The sequence below is a fragment of the Tamandua tetradactyla genome, chromosome 10 (genome assembly GCF_023851605.1).
Source record: "Tamandua tetradactyla isolate mTamTet1 chromosome 10, mTamTet1.pri, whole genome shotgun sequence".
In the NCBI taxonomy this organism is placed as follows: Eukaryota; Metazoa; Chordata; class Mammalia; order Pilosa; family Myrmecophagidae; genus Tamandua; species Tamandua tetradactyla.
This window is the reverse complement of record NC_135336.1, coordinates 85,109,655-85,127,676: the sequence shown is the minus strand read 5'-3', so window position 1 is coordinate 85,127,676 and position 18,022 is coordinate 85,109,655. Positions and strand designations below refer to the sequence as shown.

Genomic DNA, 18,022 nt, shown 5'->3' with positions numbered 1-18,022 from the left:
TCTGAAATAATTACGCAGCAAATAGTGACTATGATAAAGGTAGCTGACTCTACACACAGACCAAGCAAAGCTGTGTACAGTTTCAGTAATCATTTTATTTTCCTGTATGCTTTGATTAGCTTCTCCATTTTTTCTCACCGCAAATATAGGTACATACGTACATGCAGCGGCAAAGCCATGCAAAATTGCAGTTTTCCATTTTAATTTGAGAGTCAGCATGGTCACATTAACGAAACCCTTGGCAGAGCAGGTCCAGCTCTCACCACTGCCTCTTCATAACTATGTGGCCTTGGACAAATCTCTTACTGGAGTCTTTTCCATCTCTAGAGTGAGATATATGATTTTGCAGATACTTCCAGTTCAAGAATTCTAATTTTAATTTGAGTTCTTCTCTGTGAGAGATAAAATGAGCAATTGCAGATGGTCTTGTTTTGCTTAAGATATTTTTGGCATTTAAAGGTAAACCTGACAGTCTTGTCCTTTGAAGAATGAAAACTTGTTTGTGATAAGGATTAAATGTTGTACTTAATTACTGATTGAAAGGGATCTAAAACACTCTTGCTAAGTTCCCTAAATTGCGATTCTAGAGGTTACTTAAATTGAAATGGGAAATTTAAATATTTTAAGACTAAATGTAAGGGCATATTTGGGGAGTATAATTGAATTACCCTCAGGTTCAGGGAGAACTGGAATTTTATGAGGAAGCCATGGATGTTGTAGATTTAGGATCACTGTTCTATGCTTTAAAGAAGATATTGTAGAAGCATCTGACCCTGAAGAAATCTTGAACTGATTGAAAGTACCAAGTAATCTACTACATGAGACCAGCTATTTAGAGTACTGTGAAGTCCATTTAATTGCAGAAACCAAATGGTTTTCATCAGCCACAAACATTAGAATTACGTAAAATCCACAGCAAGATCTTTGCCTGATCCTTGCCAAGCAGGGTGAAACAGAGAGCTCCTTGTTTGCCTTTCTCCTGCAGTTGGGGAATACAGTTGGGCCCCTGGGAGAGGAATGTTGCCAAGCCTGCTCTATAAGGAATTTTGATCTCCTTGGTGATAATAAAGAAAAACTTTTGGGGGAAAGTGAACACCTGATTGGAAAGACAGCAGGAAGCCTTGTTCAAGAAGCAGGGCTTTTTATTGTTAACCATAAATTGTGTTGATTCTAGGTGCCAGGTCTCCAATTTCACCTCTGCCAATGTGTCCAGATTAGGTATATGTATTTGTATTTGTTTATTACAACTTCCCCTTAAGACCTTTAAGCCTCTTAAAACTAACTGGTCTAACTAAGTTGCTCTGAAAGTCCATTTTCTTTTCAGTACTCTGTATAGATTGTGACGTTAAAGAAATATGTTTCTGGTAACAAACTCTTTTTTTTTTTTATTTGCATGGGCAGGCACGGAGAATCAAACCCGGGTCTCTGGCATGGCAGGCGAGAACTCTGCCTGCTGAGCCACCGTGGCCTGCCCTATTTTTAAAAGTCTGGAGGCAGGGGTGCAAGGGTAGTTCAGTGGTAGAATTCTCACCTGCCATATGGGAGACCTGGGTTCAATTCCCGGCCCGTGCACTTCCCAAAAACAAACAAACAAAAATTCAATAAATGGCGCTGCAATAACTGGATACTCATATGGAAAAAGAATGAAATGTGACCCCCACCATACAGCATACGAAAAAACAGTCTTGTATCATTTGAAATCTAATATTTATGTTTCTGTAGTTGAGCATTCTGAAAATAGGCTCTTGTTTTTGAGGCAAAGTGTGGACACTCCATCGTTTTAGCTCGATTATTTTTTCAGTGTCACCCAACACTTTTCCATGGGAAAGTATCTTCAGTTTTATGATGTTAGTAGAAAGCTATTCAATTTAACCTTCATATTCAGTGTCTCCAAAAAGTATATACCATGAATAGCCAGTTTATATGAGGGTTCTAATCTGTTAGATGTCTTAGATTTCTGTAAAATAACCTTGTTACCTTAGAAAGGGTTGAGATGACAAAATTAAAATGTAGTGGCTTAATTTCCCACTTACTAAAGTATTTTTACTTCTGTTTAAAAAGAGAGATGTTTTTTAAATTTGTTTTTTATTATCAAATCAAAATAACATATGAACATGAACCTTCTTAACATACAAATGTTCTGTGCATGGTGTACAATCAGTGGCTCACAGTATCATCACATAGTGTATATTCGTCACCATGATCAGTTTTTAGAACATTTGCATCACTCCAGAAAAAGATAAAAAGAAAAAAGAAAAAACTCATGCATACCACCCCTTACCCCTCCCTCTCATTGACCATTAGTACTTTCATTTACTCAATATATTTTAACCTTTGTTCCCCCTATTTTTTTATATCCCTTACCACTCCCTTTCATTGTTCACTAGTATTTCAATCTACTCAATTTATTTTAACATTTGTTCCCTCTATTATTCATTTATTTTTAATCCATTTTTTTTACTCGTCTGTCAATATCATAGGTAAAAGGAGCATCAGACACAAGGTTTTCATACTCACATAGTCACATTGCAAAAGCTGTATCATTATACATTCATCTCCAGGAAACATGGCTACTGGAACACAGCTCTACAGTTTCAGGCACTTCCCTCTGGCCTCTCTAATACACCTTAAACTAAAAAGGGGATATCTATAAAATGCGTAAGAATAACCTCCAGGATAATGTCTCGACTCTGTTTGAAATCTCTCGGCCACTGACACTTTGTCTCATTTCTAAGAGATGATTTTAAAAGTCTTCTAAAAAAACTTTTATGGAAAATCAGGAATATGATTATGATTATTATCTTTAAAATGATTTAGGACAGACAGCAAAGAACTTAGTATAGGAACCAAAGACAGCAATTTTAAGAATGCCTATAGGGACAAGTCCTGAATAGGATGTTACATTTGATTTACTAAACTGTTTCTTTGAGGCTTCGTTTGGTAAATGGATTTGAGTAAATCTGCTGGACTTTTGGATGGGTCTGTATTATCTATCTCGTAAGTGACCCCCTTTGCTAATGATAGCAGTTTCCTTCGAAATGAATTTTGTAGACTGGCTTGCTTCTAACAACCAGGCTTTGTTTCTTAAAATGGATTATTTGATGCAGGGGAGGTTCACACGGGTGATTTATCTTGTTTCAATTACCTGAACTAAGGATGTGTTAGCTATAAGTATGCAATTCTTTGCCAGGTGGGTTTCAGTTAAGACTAGGAAAGCTTCTGCTTCAATTTGATCTCTAAGCTAATTGCTAAGATTGACATGTCCACACCTGGTGTTAGTTTGGGAAAATAATTTTACCTGATGTGTTTGTTTCCATGGATTTACATGATTTTTTTGTGGAGGACCTCTTCTTGTAATATTAAATAGATCAGATCTATATATAAAATCAGTTTACAATTTCTGGTTTAAGGGTTTGTCCTAATTTGGGAGGAATCATATCTAAAGTGTTAAACAATCTCCACTTTAAGAAAACAGGTAAATGCTAATGCTCATGATTCTTCATATACCTATTTCCAAAGCTAATATTAAAATTCTGGTGGAAAACCTGAAAGGAATGGAAGCATATGTTTTTCAGTTTATTAAAATGAAGAGATCATGAGGCAATTTAAGATGTTTTCCTATAATATGATGGCACCTATAATCAATTTATTTGAAGAGATGTGAAATAGATACACACCATTTGTTAGCATATATACACATAGGCAAATAGACGGCATTACAATATTTGGAAAGTCAAGAAAAGGGAAGGATGACAAAGTGAAGTGTGAAAGAAATAAAAAAGAAGTAAAGGTAGGAAAGTAATTAAGAAACATTTACATGATCTCTTTGACAGATAGGGTGACCAACTGTCCTGGTTTACCAGGGATTTTCCAGTTTTAGCCCTGAAAGTCTCACATCTTGGGAAACCATTTCATTCTGGGAAAACCAGGAGAGTTGGGCACCCTGTTGTCAGGGCCGGACCTTTACCTCATTTACTGTTCTTCCAAACTGTAAATGGTGCCTAAGGCATGTTGTATACTCCAAAGTTTTTGAATGAATCAGGAAGTGTTAGCTGCTGCCATTTATTGTTTTTGTTGTTGTTATTATTATATCCAAGTTGCCCGTCTGCAGCTCGGGGTTGAAAGAGTAAGGCGATGTGATCACCAAGAATAAAAGGGAACTGATGTTCAAACATTTAGGAACACCTTGTGCTAGGGAATTGGAGGATTGAATCAAGACAAGGATAATCAGAGAGGAAGACCTGGGATAGTACAATGAGTGCCACAGAAGCAAAGGAAAAAGAATTGCAAGGGAGAACTCCTGTGGCAAAAAAGGTGGAGTGACATGTATTAAAGAAATAGCCTATTTGAAACAGAAGATCATACAGGCATCCTTGAATCTTGCAGGCTTGGTTCCAGACTGCTACAATAAAACAAGTCATGAATTTTTTTTTAGTTTTCCACTGTGTGTAAAAATTTTGTTTGCACTATACTGTTATCTACTAGGTGTGCCAATAGTGTTGTCTGAAAAAAAAATAATGTATATATCTTAATTAAAAGTACTTTATTTCTAGTATGCTAACCATCATCTCAGCCTTCAGTGGTGCATCATCTTTTTTGCTGGTGGAGGGTTTTGCCTGGATGTTGCTGGCTGCTGCCTGATGGTGGTGGTGGTTGCTGAAGATCTGGGTGGTTCTTTAAATAGACAACAATGAAGTTTGGTGCATCAATTAACTCTCCCTTTCTGAAGGATTTCTCTGTAGCATGTGATGCTATTTGATAGCATTTTACCTCAGAATTGGGGTGAATTCTCACATCCTGCCACTGCTTTATCTACTAAGTTTATGTACTATTTTAAATCCTTTTTGTTGTCATCATTTCAGCAGTCTTCACAGTACCTTCACCAGGAGTTGATTCCATCTCAGGAAACCACTTTCTTTGTTCATCCATAAGCACTAACTCATCTGTTCAAGTTTTTTCATGAAATTGCAGCGATTCAGTCACATGTTTAGGTTCCATTTCTACTTCTAGTTCCCTTGCTATTTCTTCCACATCTATACTTACTTCCACCACTGAAGCCTTTAACCCTTCAAAGGCATCCATGAGGGCAGGGTTGGAATCAGTTTCTTCCAACTCCTGTAAATCTTGATAATTTGACCTCCCATGAAACAAACCTTCTTAATGGCAGCTAGAATGGTGAATCCTTTTCAGAGGTTTATAATTTACTTAGCCCAGATCCATCAGAGGAACTACTATATAGCTCATATATGGCCTTACAAAATGTATTTCTTAAATAGTAAGACTTGAAAGTCAAAATTACTCCTTGATCCATGAGAAGCAGAATGGATATTGTATTAGTAGGCATGAAAACAACACTAATTTCACTGTACAACTCCATGTAGAGTTCTTGGGTGACTAGGTACATTGTCAATGAGCAGTAATACTTTGAAAGGAGTCTTTTTTTTCTGAGCTGTTTCAATGGTGGATTTAAAATATTCAGTAAACCATGTCAACAGATTAACTGTCATCCAGCATATCTATTTAGAGAGCAGAGAGCACAGGCAATATAGAGTTAGCATAATTCTTAAGGGCCCTAAAATTTTGAAATGCTAAATGAGAATTGGCTTCAACTTAGTCACCAACAGCATTAGCCCCTAACAGAAGTCACCCTGTCTTTGGAAACTTTGAAACCTGGCGTTGTTGACATCTCCTCTCCAGCTATCAAAGTCCTAGATGGCATTTTCTTCCAATAAAAACTGTTTTGTCTACTTTGAAAATGTGCTGTTTAGCATCCACCTTAATCAGTTATTTTAGCTAGATTTTTCTGGACAACTTGGAGTTTCTACATTAGCACTGCTGCTTTACCTTGTGCTTTTATGTTACGGAGATGGCTTCTTTCCTTAAACGTCATGAACCGATGGCCTCTGGTAGCTTCAGACATCTGCAGCGTCTTCACCTTACTTGGCCTTCATAGAATTCCGTTAGGGCCTTGCTCTGGATTAGGTTTAGGTTTAAGGGAATATTGTGGCCGTTTTGATCTTAAATCTGCATCACTAACACTTTCTCTGTATCAGCAATAAGGCTGTTTCACTTTCTTGTCATTAGTGTATTCACTGGAGTAGCATTTGTTAATTTCTTTCAAGAATGCTTCCTTTGCATTTGGCTAACTGGTGCAAGAGTTCTAGATTTCAGCCTATCTTGGGTTTTGACATGGCTTTCTCACTATGCTTAATCATTTCTAGCTTTCGAGTTAAAGAGGGAAACGTTAAGCCATTATAAGTTTATTAATTGGCCTAATTTCAGTGTTGTGTCAGAAAATAGGGACACCTGAGGAAAGGGAGAGGGCTGGAAGAATGGCCGGTTGGTGGAGCAGTCAACACACACATTTTTGATTGTCTGCTTGTCTTATATGGATGTGGTTTGTGGTGCCCCCAAATAATTACAGTAGTAACATGAAAGATAACTGCTTAGAGATTGCCATAAAAAGTAATAATAATGACAATAATAATAACAAAATTTGAAATATTGTAAGAAATATCAAAATGTAATACAGGGACATGAAGCAAGCACGCACTTTTGGAAAAATGGTGCCTAGAGACTTGCTGAACGCAGAGTTGACACAGATCTTCAGTTTGTAAAGAACACAGTCTCTGTGAAGTACAATAAAACAGAAGGTTTGCCTTTATATAACCTTTAAGAAAACAATTTGAGTTGGATGGTGGGAATGTAAACCTGACTGAATGGTTTTAAGAGGTACATGGAGAAGTGACGACAATGAGTATAGGGATGATTTGAAAATTATTGTTGTAAAAGGAATGGATGAAGAGGGTTGCTCTAAAGCAAGGGTTGGCAAACTATGGCGGCTACGCCCCGTAAAATTTATTAGAATACAACAGTGCCAAATATGTATTATCTAAGACTACCTTTACATTAAAACAAAATTGATAGTCACCACAAAACCCAGAATATTTACTGCCTGGCCTTTAGGGAAAAAGTTTACTCACCCTCTGCTCAAGAGGACAGCAGAATGGAGGGAAGGGTTGTTTCTTTATTGTTTGTTTACTTTTCTGATAGAGGAAATTGAGGCTGTTCTTTGGCTATACCAAGTAGCTGGAGAAAGGAAGAAGTTAATTAGGTGTCTATTGCTGTGTAACAGATAAGCACGAAACTTAGTGGCTTAAAACAATGCACATGTGTCATCTTACAGTTTCCATGGGTCAGGAAATTGAGAGTGACTTTGCCTTGGTTCTGGCTGATGCAATTAGTTGTCAGCCACAGGGCTGCAGTCCTAACGTGGCAGCTGGTTGTTGGATGTCATCTTGGATCCTAGCTACCATAGGGAGAGAAATTACCAATAAAAGTTCATTCAGGGAAGGAAATGGAACCAAGGGCATTTGTATTGTCAAGGAGGCAGAACCTCGCCTTAGAAACTAGTGAACTGTGAGAATTGTGGAAGCCCCCCAGTGAACGACTTAGTCACTCGCCCGTGGTAAAGGATCTTAGTCTTTCTCTTCTGTTAGGAATACGGTCCTGAGAGTCCAGTAAGAGTGAGAATGTTTGAGAAAGGGAATGAGTTTGAAGAATGAGCAGAATAAAGGCAACTTAGAGTAAATACCATGGGGAATATAATGTTGGACCTCTTACTGGATAGTATATTCTCTGAGGGCAAGGCCCAAATTTCATACATTTATATTCTCCAGAACATCCAGTATAGGGCCTTATGTACAGGTGACTATTTGGCTTTAATTTTTTTCCAACATTATTATCTGTACTACTTATTTCGATAAAATTTCAAAATTTGCATTCTTAAAATTTGATTTTTAAGATCAAGGCGCTGGATTTCCTCAGTAAATGTTTTCTTTCTGGAAAACTGTGATATTAAAATTTCTAGAGCGTTCTGCTTAGGCTGCCATTTTGCCGTCCTATGGAAAGTATGGGAGGTACTGAGGGGAGAGCTGAGAGGGGGTCACAGCTATTCCTGAAGATGCTCTGATGTTCTGGGCACTGTTGCTGTTGGAAGTAAATTACCTAAACATCTGGCAATGTAGAGGCAAAATTTACTTAAATTTACCTTAACTGGAATTAGAAATGTAAAAAAAAAAAAGAGTTGCCTGAAGCATAGTTTTAGAAGTTTTGCTAGCAGCTTATGCGTTGACTATAACTGGCCTCCTTAACTGAAATCTCTTGCTTGGATTTTAGTGTTTCTTTTTCTCCTGTGAGTCCTTTGCAGGAATAATACAAATTATTAGTTCTTGCCTGCATGAATACCATCTATTAGAAGTTAATTCTTCTAGGCATGGGCATCACACATTTCCCCAGCAGCTAGATTTAGCAAGGGAGCAATTGTTAATGCTTAATGTGTGTCGTTTGATTCCCTGTTTCACATGATATGTTTACTCCGTGGATTTTTTTTTTGATCTCTTGTTATTTTTGTTTGTGTGCTTTTTTGAGATATCAACTCTGTAAGTGAGGTAGTGTAGCTATGTCAGAAAGTCCATTTTTACTTTTTAAATATTTATATAAAGGTAAATGCCCATGCACGGGAGGGTTTGAAAACACAAGAGGAACCCTTTACAAAGTTATTTTCATGATGTGTTATTGCCAGCAATGATACTAGCCAAGCTTTATGAGCACTTACTGCGAGGCAGGGATCTTGTCAGGCTCCAGATGAGAGGCAGTGTGGTTGGAGAGATGGGCAAGGAAAGGGGCACTCTTAATCCGCACTTAAGATGTGAACTCCTGGTGACAGAGAATTCTGGGGAAACCAGATAGGACGTCCCATGCAGAGAGTCAGTTTGTGGGTGGTAAATGTTACAGTATTTGAATTTTTCTCTTTAGAACATCATATGCATTTAACACTGTTCTTTCACTCCTGGGTGGAGGCATACAGCCTAGACCTGGGCAGCAGGCAGGGACTGGCATTTTGCTTTGTGTGAGTCATTTTGAGGTTATTATGAGAATGTGGTTTCCTCCACAGTGATTATATTTATTTAAGAAATTTTTTTTTTTTTATGATTAGAACTTTCCAGCAGGTATACAGAATCCACTATGGGTAAAAATATAAAAATTCTTCAAAGATTAATATCCTTTCAATATTGCTGATTTCTTCCAGTGTTTCAGTGTGGAAAAAAAAAGCACTCTGTTTAGATGGTGGGAGGTGTATGTAGCATACATGATATTGAATCCAGAGGGGTGCTGCAGGTGGTGCTGATTGACAATTGAAAATTAGCAAGAATAAGAGAACCATTTTTGATATTGTTTCCTGGTTTTCCTAGTCGTCTTTACAAGCCTTTCCCCAACCTCTGCCCCAGAGCCTTGGATTTTATAATTAACTAACTGAACCTTATGGTTTTAGGTGCCCACCGATGGAAATGCCGGGCTACTGGCTGAACCCCAGATTGCCATGTTCTGCGGTAAACTGAATATGCACATGAATGTACAGAATGGAAAGTGGGAGTCGGATCCATCTGGGACCAAAACCTGCATTGGCACTAAAGAGGGGATCCTGCAATATTGCCAAGAAGTAAGTCCCCCCTAGTGGCCAACAGTTGATGTTGGATGACGTGAATTCATTCTTTTGTTTGATATTTGTATCTTCCAATGGAAATCTATACCATTGGTATATTTATTTACTTGTAATATACATAAATGTTTTCTAGAATTATATTATCTTGGCACTTGGTTTTATCTTTAGAATCTATCCCATTAAGGCTGTTCAGTCAAGGTACTGTGTCTAAAAATCACAAAAATTAACCACTGCTATTTATGTTACCAGTTTGATATATTTTGGTTCCTTTATTTCTGATCATATTCAATTTTAATTCCCCCTCTTTCTAATTTTACTTCTTGAAACTTATGTCTTTAAAACGTTCAAACTCTTAAAAGTTATGATCTCACTGTCTCCACCTGTCCTCTGTTTATAAATACATTCATTGTATCTGATTAAGTCTCCTTGTGAAAGAGAATATATACTGTTCCTCTGTTTTCTTTTCTTTTTTTAATTTTTATTGGCAAAACATGATAACATACAAATGTGAACATTCTTAAAATATGAACATTTCATTCTTGATATATAATCAGTGACTCACAATACTATCACATAGTTGTATATTCAGCACCATGATCATTTCTTAGAACATTTGCATCACCCCAGAAAAACAGATAAAAAGAAAAAGAAAAAACTCATACATACTGTATCCCTTACCCCCCCCATTGACCGCTAGTATTTCCATCTACCCAATGTATTTTAACCTTTGTTCCCCGTTTTTCTGTACCCCTTACCACTCCCATTCATTGATCATTAGTATTTTAATCTACTCAGTTTATTTTAACATTTGTTCCTCCTATTATTTATTTATTTTTAATCCATATGTTTTACTCATCTGTCCACACCATACATAAAAGGAGCATCAGACACAAGGTTTTCACAATCACACAGTCACATTGTGAAAGCTATATCATTACACAATCATCTTCAAGAAACGTGGCTTCTGGAAGCAGCTCTGCAGTTTCAGGCACTTCCCTCTGGCCTCTCTAATACACCTTAAACTAGAAAGGGGATACCTATAAAATGTGTAAGAATAACCTCCAGGATAACCTCTTGACTCTGTTTGAAATCTCTCGACCACAGACGCTTTATTTTGTCTCATTTCTCTCTTCCCTTTTTTGGTTGAGAAGATTTTCTCAATCCCTTAATGCTGAGTCCCACCTCATTCTAGGATTTCGATCTCATGTTGCCAGAGAGATTTATACCCCTGGGAGTCGTGTTCCACGTAGAGATGGGGAAGGCAGTGAGTTTGTTTGCTCTGTGGGCTGAGAGGCCACATCTGAGCAACAAAAGAAGTTCTCTGGGTGTGGCTTTTAGACCTAATTTTAAGAAGGCTTAGCCTATCCTTTGTGGGTATAAGTTTCATATGAACAAACCTCAAGATTGAGGGCTCGGCCTATTGATTTGATTGTCCCCACTGCTGCAAAAATATCTGGAATTTTCCAAATGGGGAAGTTGAATTTCCTATCTTTCTCACCATTTCCCCAAGGGGACTTTGCAAATACTGCTTTATTCACCGTTCAAATCACTCTGGGGTTTATTGGGGCATTACACTGGACAAACATACAAAATCTCATGCCCTAGTCAAGGTTCCATGTACTTATGGTGTTCAATTAACCTGTCCTTGTAAGTTATAATAGGAAATGCACTAGTCAGAATATAACTTTTGTACCACATAAACATTTTTTACTTTAGTCTCACAGAGAAGTTAAAGTTTTAAAATATACATGACCATCCGTTTTCATCAACCTGCAATATTGACATTCCTTTATTCTTCCTCATGCAAAAACATCTTTTAATTTGTACATTTAGTCACTATCATTGTACACTCTAGGCATTCCTAGATTATACCATCTCAGTCTTTATCATTAATCTTTCCTTCTGGTTTCATATGTGCCCCCAGTCGTCTTCCCTCCATCCTTCTCAAATTCAGCTTCATTCAGTGTACTTACATTATTGTGCTGTAATCAGGTGGTATTGCGCTCTCCATTTCTGAATATTTACAATCAGTCCTTGTGCCAGTTTGAAATGATGTATGTACCCCAGAAAAGCCATGTTTTAATCCTAATCCCATTTTGTAAAGGCATCCATTTCTTCAAATCCCTATTCAGTATTGAATGTTTGAAACTGTAATTAGATCATTTCTCTGGAGATGTGATTTAATCAAGAGTGGTTGCTAAACTGGATTAGCAGGAGGCATGTCTCCACCCATTTAGATTGGTCTTGATTAGTTTCTGGAATCCTATAAAAGAGGAAACATTTTTGAGAATGAGAGATTCAGAGAGATCAGAGCAGAATGACATAGCCACAGGAAGCAGAGTCCACCTGCCAGCGACCTTTGGAGATGGGGAAGGAACATGGCTCCTGGGGAGCTTCATGAAATAGGAAGCCAGGAGAAGAAGCTAGCAGATGATGCCATGCTCACCATGTGCCCTTCCAGATGAGAGAGGAACCCTGACTGTGTTCTCCATGTGCCTTTCCAGTTGAGAGAGAAACTCTGTGTTTGCCATGTGCCCTTCCACTTGAAAGAGAAACTCTGGATTTCATTGGCCTTCTTGAACCAAGGTATCTTTCCCTGGATGCCTTAGATTTGACATTTTTGTAGACTTGCTTCAATTGGGACATTTTCTTGGCCTTAGAACTGTAAATTGCAACTTATTAAATTACCCTTTTTAAAAGCCATTCTGTTTCTGGTATATTGCATTCCAGCAGCTAACAAACTAGGACAGTTCTCTTGCACAATCTGTATACCTTGAGCGCCAATTACCCAATATCTACCTTATTTCTATCTCCTGATGACGTCTGTTCTTAATTGAAATTCTCCAAGTTCATTCATTAATGTTAATTCATATCAGTGAGACCATACACTATTTGTCCTTTTGTTCCTGGCTAATCTCACTCAGCATAATGTACTTAAGGTCCATCCACATTGTTACATGCTTCATGACTTTATTCTGTCTTAAAGCTGCATAGTATTCCATAGTGTGTATGTACCACATCTTGTTTAGCCACTCGTCTGTTAATGGACATTGGGTTGTTTCTGTCTTTTGGCAATTGTAAATAACGCTGCTATAAACTCTGGTGTGCAAATGTTTGGTTGTGTTCTTGCCCTCATGTCCTCTGAATAGATACCTAGTAAAGGTACTGCCAGATCCTATGGCAATTCTATATTTAGCTTTTTGAGGAACCACCAAACTGCCTTCCACAGCGGTTGTACCATTTTACATTCCCACCAATAGTGAATAAGTGTGCCTCTTTCTCCACATCCTCTCCAGCTCTTGTTGTTTTCTATTTTATTGATGATGGCCATTCTGGTGAGTGTGGGATGATATCTCATTGTGGTTTTGATTTGCATTTCCCTAATTGCCAGGGAAGTTGAGCACCTTTTCATGTGTGTTTTAGCTATTTGTATTTCCTCTTCTTAAAAGTGTCTGTTCATGTCTTTTGCCCATTTTGTAATTGGGTTGTTTGTCTTTTTGTTGTTGAGTTGAACAATCTCTTTATATAATCTGGATACTGGACCCTTTTCTGATACATTGTGTCCGACGATTGTCTCCCATTTTGTTGGCTATCTTTTTACTTTCTTGACAAAGTTCTTTGGTGCACAAAAGTGTTTAACTTTGAGGAGTTCCCATTTATCTGTTTCTTTCTTCAATGCTTGTGCTTTGGGTGTAAGATCTAGAAAACCGCCTCCTCTTACAAGTTTTATAAGACATTTCCCTACTTTTTCTTTTAAAAGTTTTATGATCTTAGATCTAATGTTTAGGTCTTTGATCCATTTTGAGTTAACTTGTATATAGGGTGTGAGGGATCCTCTTTTGTTATTTTGCCTGTGGATGTCCAGTTTTGTAGATACCATTTATTGAAGAGACTGTTCTGTTCCAGGTGAGTTGGCTTGACTGCCTTATCAAAGATCAATTGTACATAGATGAGACACTCTATTTAATTCCATCAGTCAGTGTATCTATCTTTATGCCAGTACCGTGCTGTTCTGACCACTGTAGCTTCATAATATGCCTTAAAATCAGGTAGTGTGAGACCTCCAACTTCATTTTTCTTTTTCAAGATATTTTTAGCTATCTGGGGCACCCTGCCCTTCCAGATGATTTTGGTTATTGGTTTTTCTATTTCTGAAAAGTAAGTTTTGGAGATTTTAATTGGTATTGCATTGAATCTATAAATCAATTTAGGTAGAATTGACATCTTAACTGTATTTAGTCTTCAAATCCATGGGCATGGTATGCTCTTCCATTTATTTAGGTCTTCTGTGATTTCTTTTGGCAATTTCTGATAAGTTTCTATGTATAGGTCTTTTGTCTCTGTAGTTAAATTTTTTCCTAAATATTTTTTTATTTTGGTTGCATTTGTAAATGGAATTTTTTTCCTTATTTCCCCCTCAGATTGCTCATTACTAGTGTATAGAAACACTGCAGATTTTTGAGTGTTGAACTTGTAACCTGTCACTTTGCTGTACTTATTTATTAGCTCTAGTAGTTTCACTGTGGATTTTTTGACATGAAGTATCATATCTACAAACAGAGAGAGTTTTACTCCTTTTCGAATTTGGATGCCTTGTATTTCTTTTTCTTGTCTAATTGCTCTGCCTCGAATTTCCAGCACAGTGTTGAATATTAATGGTGATAGTGGACATCCTTGACTTGTTCCTGACCTTAGGGGGAATGTTTTCAGTTTTTCCCCATTGAGAATGATGTTAACTGTGGGCTTTTCATATATTCCCTTTATCATGTTGAGGAAGTACCCTTCTATTCCTGTCCTTTGAAGTGTTTTCAATAAGAAAGAATGTTGAATTTTGCTAAATGCCTTTTCTGCCTCAATCGAGATGATCATGTGGTTTTTCTACTTTGATTTGTTGATATGGTATATTACATTCATTGATTTTCTTATGTTGAGCCATCCTTGCATACTTGGGATGAATCCTACTTGGTCATGGTGTATAATGTTTTTAATGTGTTGCTGGATTTGATTTGCAAGAATTTTGTTGAGGATTTTTGTGCCTCTATTCATTAGAGAGATTGGTCTGTAATTTTCTTTTCTTGTAGTATTTTTGTCTGGCTTTGGTATGAGGGTAATGTTGGCCTCATAGAATGAGTTAGGCATCCTTCCCTCCTCTTCAATTTTTTTGAAGAATTTGAGCAGAATTAGTACTAATTCTTCCTTGAATGTTTAGTAGAATTCACAAGTGAAGCTATCTGGTCCTGGACTTTTCTTTTTTGGGAGCTTCTTAATGACTAATTCAATTTCTTTACTTGTGATTGGTTTGCTGATGTCATCTATTTCTTCTTGAGTCAATGTTGGTTATTCATGCCTTTCTAGGAAGTTGTCCATTTCATCTGTTGTCTAGTTTATTAGCATAATATTATTCGTAGTATCCTTTCATTACCTCCTTTATTTCTCTGAGGTCAGTGGTTATGTCTCCTCTTCCTGTTTCTGATTTTATTTATTTGCATCCTCTCTCTTCTTCTTTTTGTCAACCTCGCTAAGGATCCATCAATCTTATTGATTATCTCATAGAATCAACTTCTGGTTTTGTTGATTTTCCCGACTGGTTTCATGTTCTCAATTTCATTTATTTCTGCTCTAATCTTTGTTATTTCTTTCCTTTTGCTTGCTTTGGGGTTAGCTTGCTGTTCTTTCTCTAGTTCTTCCAAGTGAACAGTTGGATGAACTGTTTTTTGTTATTTCACCTTTTTTGATATAAGCATTTAGAGCAATAAATTTCCGTTTTAGCATTGCCTTTGCTGCATCCCATAAATTTTGATATGTTGTGTTTTTGTTTTCATTTGCCTCAAGATATTTACTGATTTCTCTTGTAATTTATTCCTTGACCCTCTGATTGTTTGAGTGTCTTGTTGAGCCTGCATATATTTGTGAATTTTCTGGCCCTCTGCCTGTTATTGATTTCCAGCTTCATTCCTTTATGATCTGAGAAAGACTTTTGTATCATTTCAATCTTTTTAAATTTGTTGAGACTTGGTTTGTGACCCAGCATATTGTCTGTCCTTGAGAATGATTCACGAGCACTGATATAAAAGTCCTGTTGTTGTGGGTTTAATGTTCTGTATGTCTATTAAGTCTAGTTCGTTTCTTGTATTATTCAAATTCTCTGTTTCTTTATTGATCCTCTGTCTACATGTTCTATACATTAAAGAGAGGGGAAATGGAAGTTTCCAATTATTATGGTAGATGTGTCTATTTCTCTTTTCAATGTTTTCAGTATTTGCCTCATGTATTTTGGAAAACTTTGGCTCGGGCATAAATATTTATGATTTTATGTCTTCTTGTTGAATTGTTCATTGTATTAATACATAGTGCCCTTCTTTGTCTCTTTTAATTGTTTTACATTTGAAGTCTACTTTGTTGGATATTAGTATAGCTACCCCTGCCCATTTCGGATTGTTGTTTGCATGAAATATCTTTTCCCAACCTTTCACTTTCAACCTGTGTTTGTTTTTGGGTCTGAAATGCATCTCCTGTAGACATCATTTAGAAGGGTCCTGTTTTTTAATCTGTTCTGCCAGTCTGCATCTTTTGATTAGAGAGTTTAATCCATTACCATTTGGTGTTATTACTGTAAAGGCAGTACTTTTTTCTAGTATTTGCCTTTTGGATTTTGTATGTCATATATAATTGTTTCTCTTTTTGCCTTTACTGATACACTTCATTTCTATACTCTTCTCCACACTTCTATCTGCTGTCTTTTCCTATCTGTCTCTAATGCTCCCTTTAGTATTTCTTGCAGAGGTTCTCTTGGTCACAAATTGTCTCAGTGTTTTTTTGTCTGAAAATGTGTTTGAAGGACAATTTTGCTGGATATAGAATTCATGGTTGGCAGTTTTTCTCTTTTATAATTTTAAATATATCATCCCACTGCCTTCTTGCCTCCAGGTTTCTGCTGAGAAATCTGCATATAGTCTTCTTGGGCTTCCCTTATATGTTATGGATTGCTTTTCTCTTGCTACTTTCAAAATTCTCTTTCTCTTTGACATCTGACATTCTGAAAATGTCTTGGAGTACTTCTATGTGGATCTGTTCTGTTTGGGATCCACTGAACTTCTTGGTTCTGTAATGTTAAGTCGTTCATAAGAGTTGGGAAATTTTCAGTGATAATTTCCTCCATTCACCTTTCTCTTCCTTTTCCCTTCTTTTTTCCTCCTGGGACACCCAGAACATGTATATTCTTGTGCTTCATATTGTCATTCAATTCCCTGAGTTCCTGCTCATATTTTTCCCTATATTTTCTCTTCGCTTGTCGGATTTCAGATGTCTCCTCCTCCAGTTCACTACTCTTCTGCCTTTTGAAATATAACATTGTAGCTTTCCATTGTTTTTTTCATCTCTTCTACTGTGCCTTTCATTCCCATGTGTTGTGATGTTTTTTCAGACTTTCAATTTCTTCTTTTTGCTCGTCTCTTGACTTCTTTATATCCTCCCTCAATTCATTGATTTGATTTTTGATGAGGTTTTCCATGTCTGTTCAAACATGCTGAATTAATTGTTCACCTCCTATGTATCATATGAATTGTTTTGCTCCTTTGGGCCATGTCTTCAGCTTTCCTAGTATGATTTGTTATTTTTTTGCTGGCATCTAGGCATTTACTCTCCTTAATTAGTTTATTCTGAAGATTATTTTCACTGTTTTACCTAGGATTTTTTTGCTAGATGTGTTTTTTCTCTTTCTGTCCTTTGCCATTCAGTTCAGCTTATTCTAGACCTGTAGTGTAAGTTTTATTAAGTGGATTAGAATTTTTCAGCTTTTTTTTGTTGTTGTTGTTTCTTGCCCTGCCTGTTTGGTGCAGTTTTTTTTTTTTTTTTGTTATGTTTGTTTGTTTTTTCTTAAGAGGGTCTACTTAAGTATTATAGACTCCAGTCAGAGTTTTCCTGACCACACTGGCCTCCTCTCAGAAGGAAAGAATCACCTACGTCAGTTTTCCCTGAGGATGAGACCCAGCAGGTTGACAGACTTTCCTCTGAAGCATCTGGACTCTGCATTTTTCCAGTGCTGCCCAGCATGTGGCACGTCTCTGCCTGCAGGGTCCCAGCAGCATAAAGTGATGTGGTGCTTTTAACTTTGGCAGATGCTCCCTGCTGGGGGTGTGGTTGAGACAGAGGAGAGGTTGTAGGCTGGCTTTAATTGCTTCAGTTTTCTAGTCCTTGGGGTCTGAATACCTTGAGGGAGGGATTCCACCTGAGCTGGGCCCCACCCCTCTCCTGGGGAAGGCCCAGCCTCCAGGAAATTACTTCCTTTCACCTGAGCAGTCTCTTTGTCTCTCAGGCAAGCTTAATTCTTACCTGGGCACTTGGAACCTGAGAAGCCTTGCAGTTATTAAAAAAAAAAAAAAAAAAAAAAAGAGGTCCCTTTTCTGAGTAGGACCCCATTCCTGGGGTTTGTTAATCAAGAGCTTAAGTTGGTAAGTTGCTCTATGTATCTCCAAGTCCTATGTGCCCCTTCTTTTTTTAAGGTTCCAGACCTTTTCA

General features: G+C 37.2%; 1 protein-coding gene across 6 annotated transcripts in view; it reads left to right on the top strand.

Annotated features, from left to right (window-relative positions):
- The window catches only part of APP (amyloid beta precursor protein), a 290,703-nt gene that overhangs the window by 62,881 nt on the left and 209,800 nt on the right, over positions 1-18,022 (top strand). For all 6 annotated transcript variants that reach the window (XM_077118781.1, XM_077118780.1, XM_077118779.1 and 3 more), the window contains exon 2: positions 9,335-9,502. In XM_077118781.1, coding sequence (XP_076974896.1) covers positions 9,335-9,502 — 168 coding nt within the window. The remainder of the gene's footprint in view (positions 1-9,334; positions 9,503-18,022) is intronic.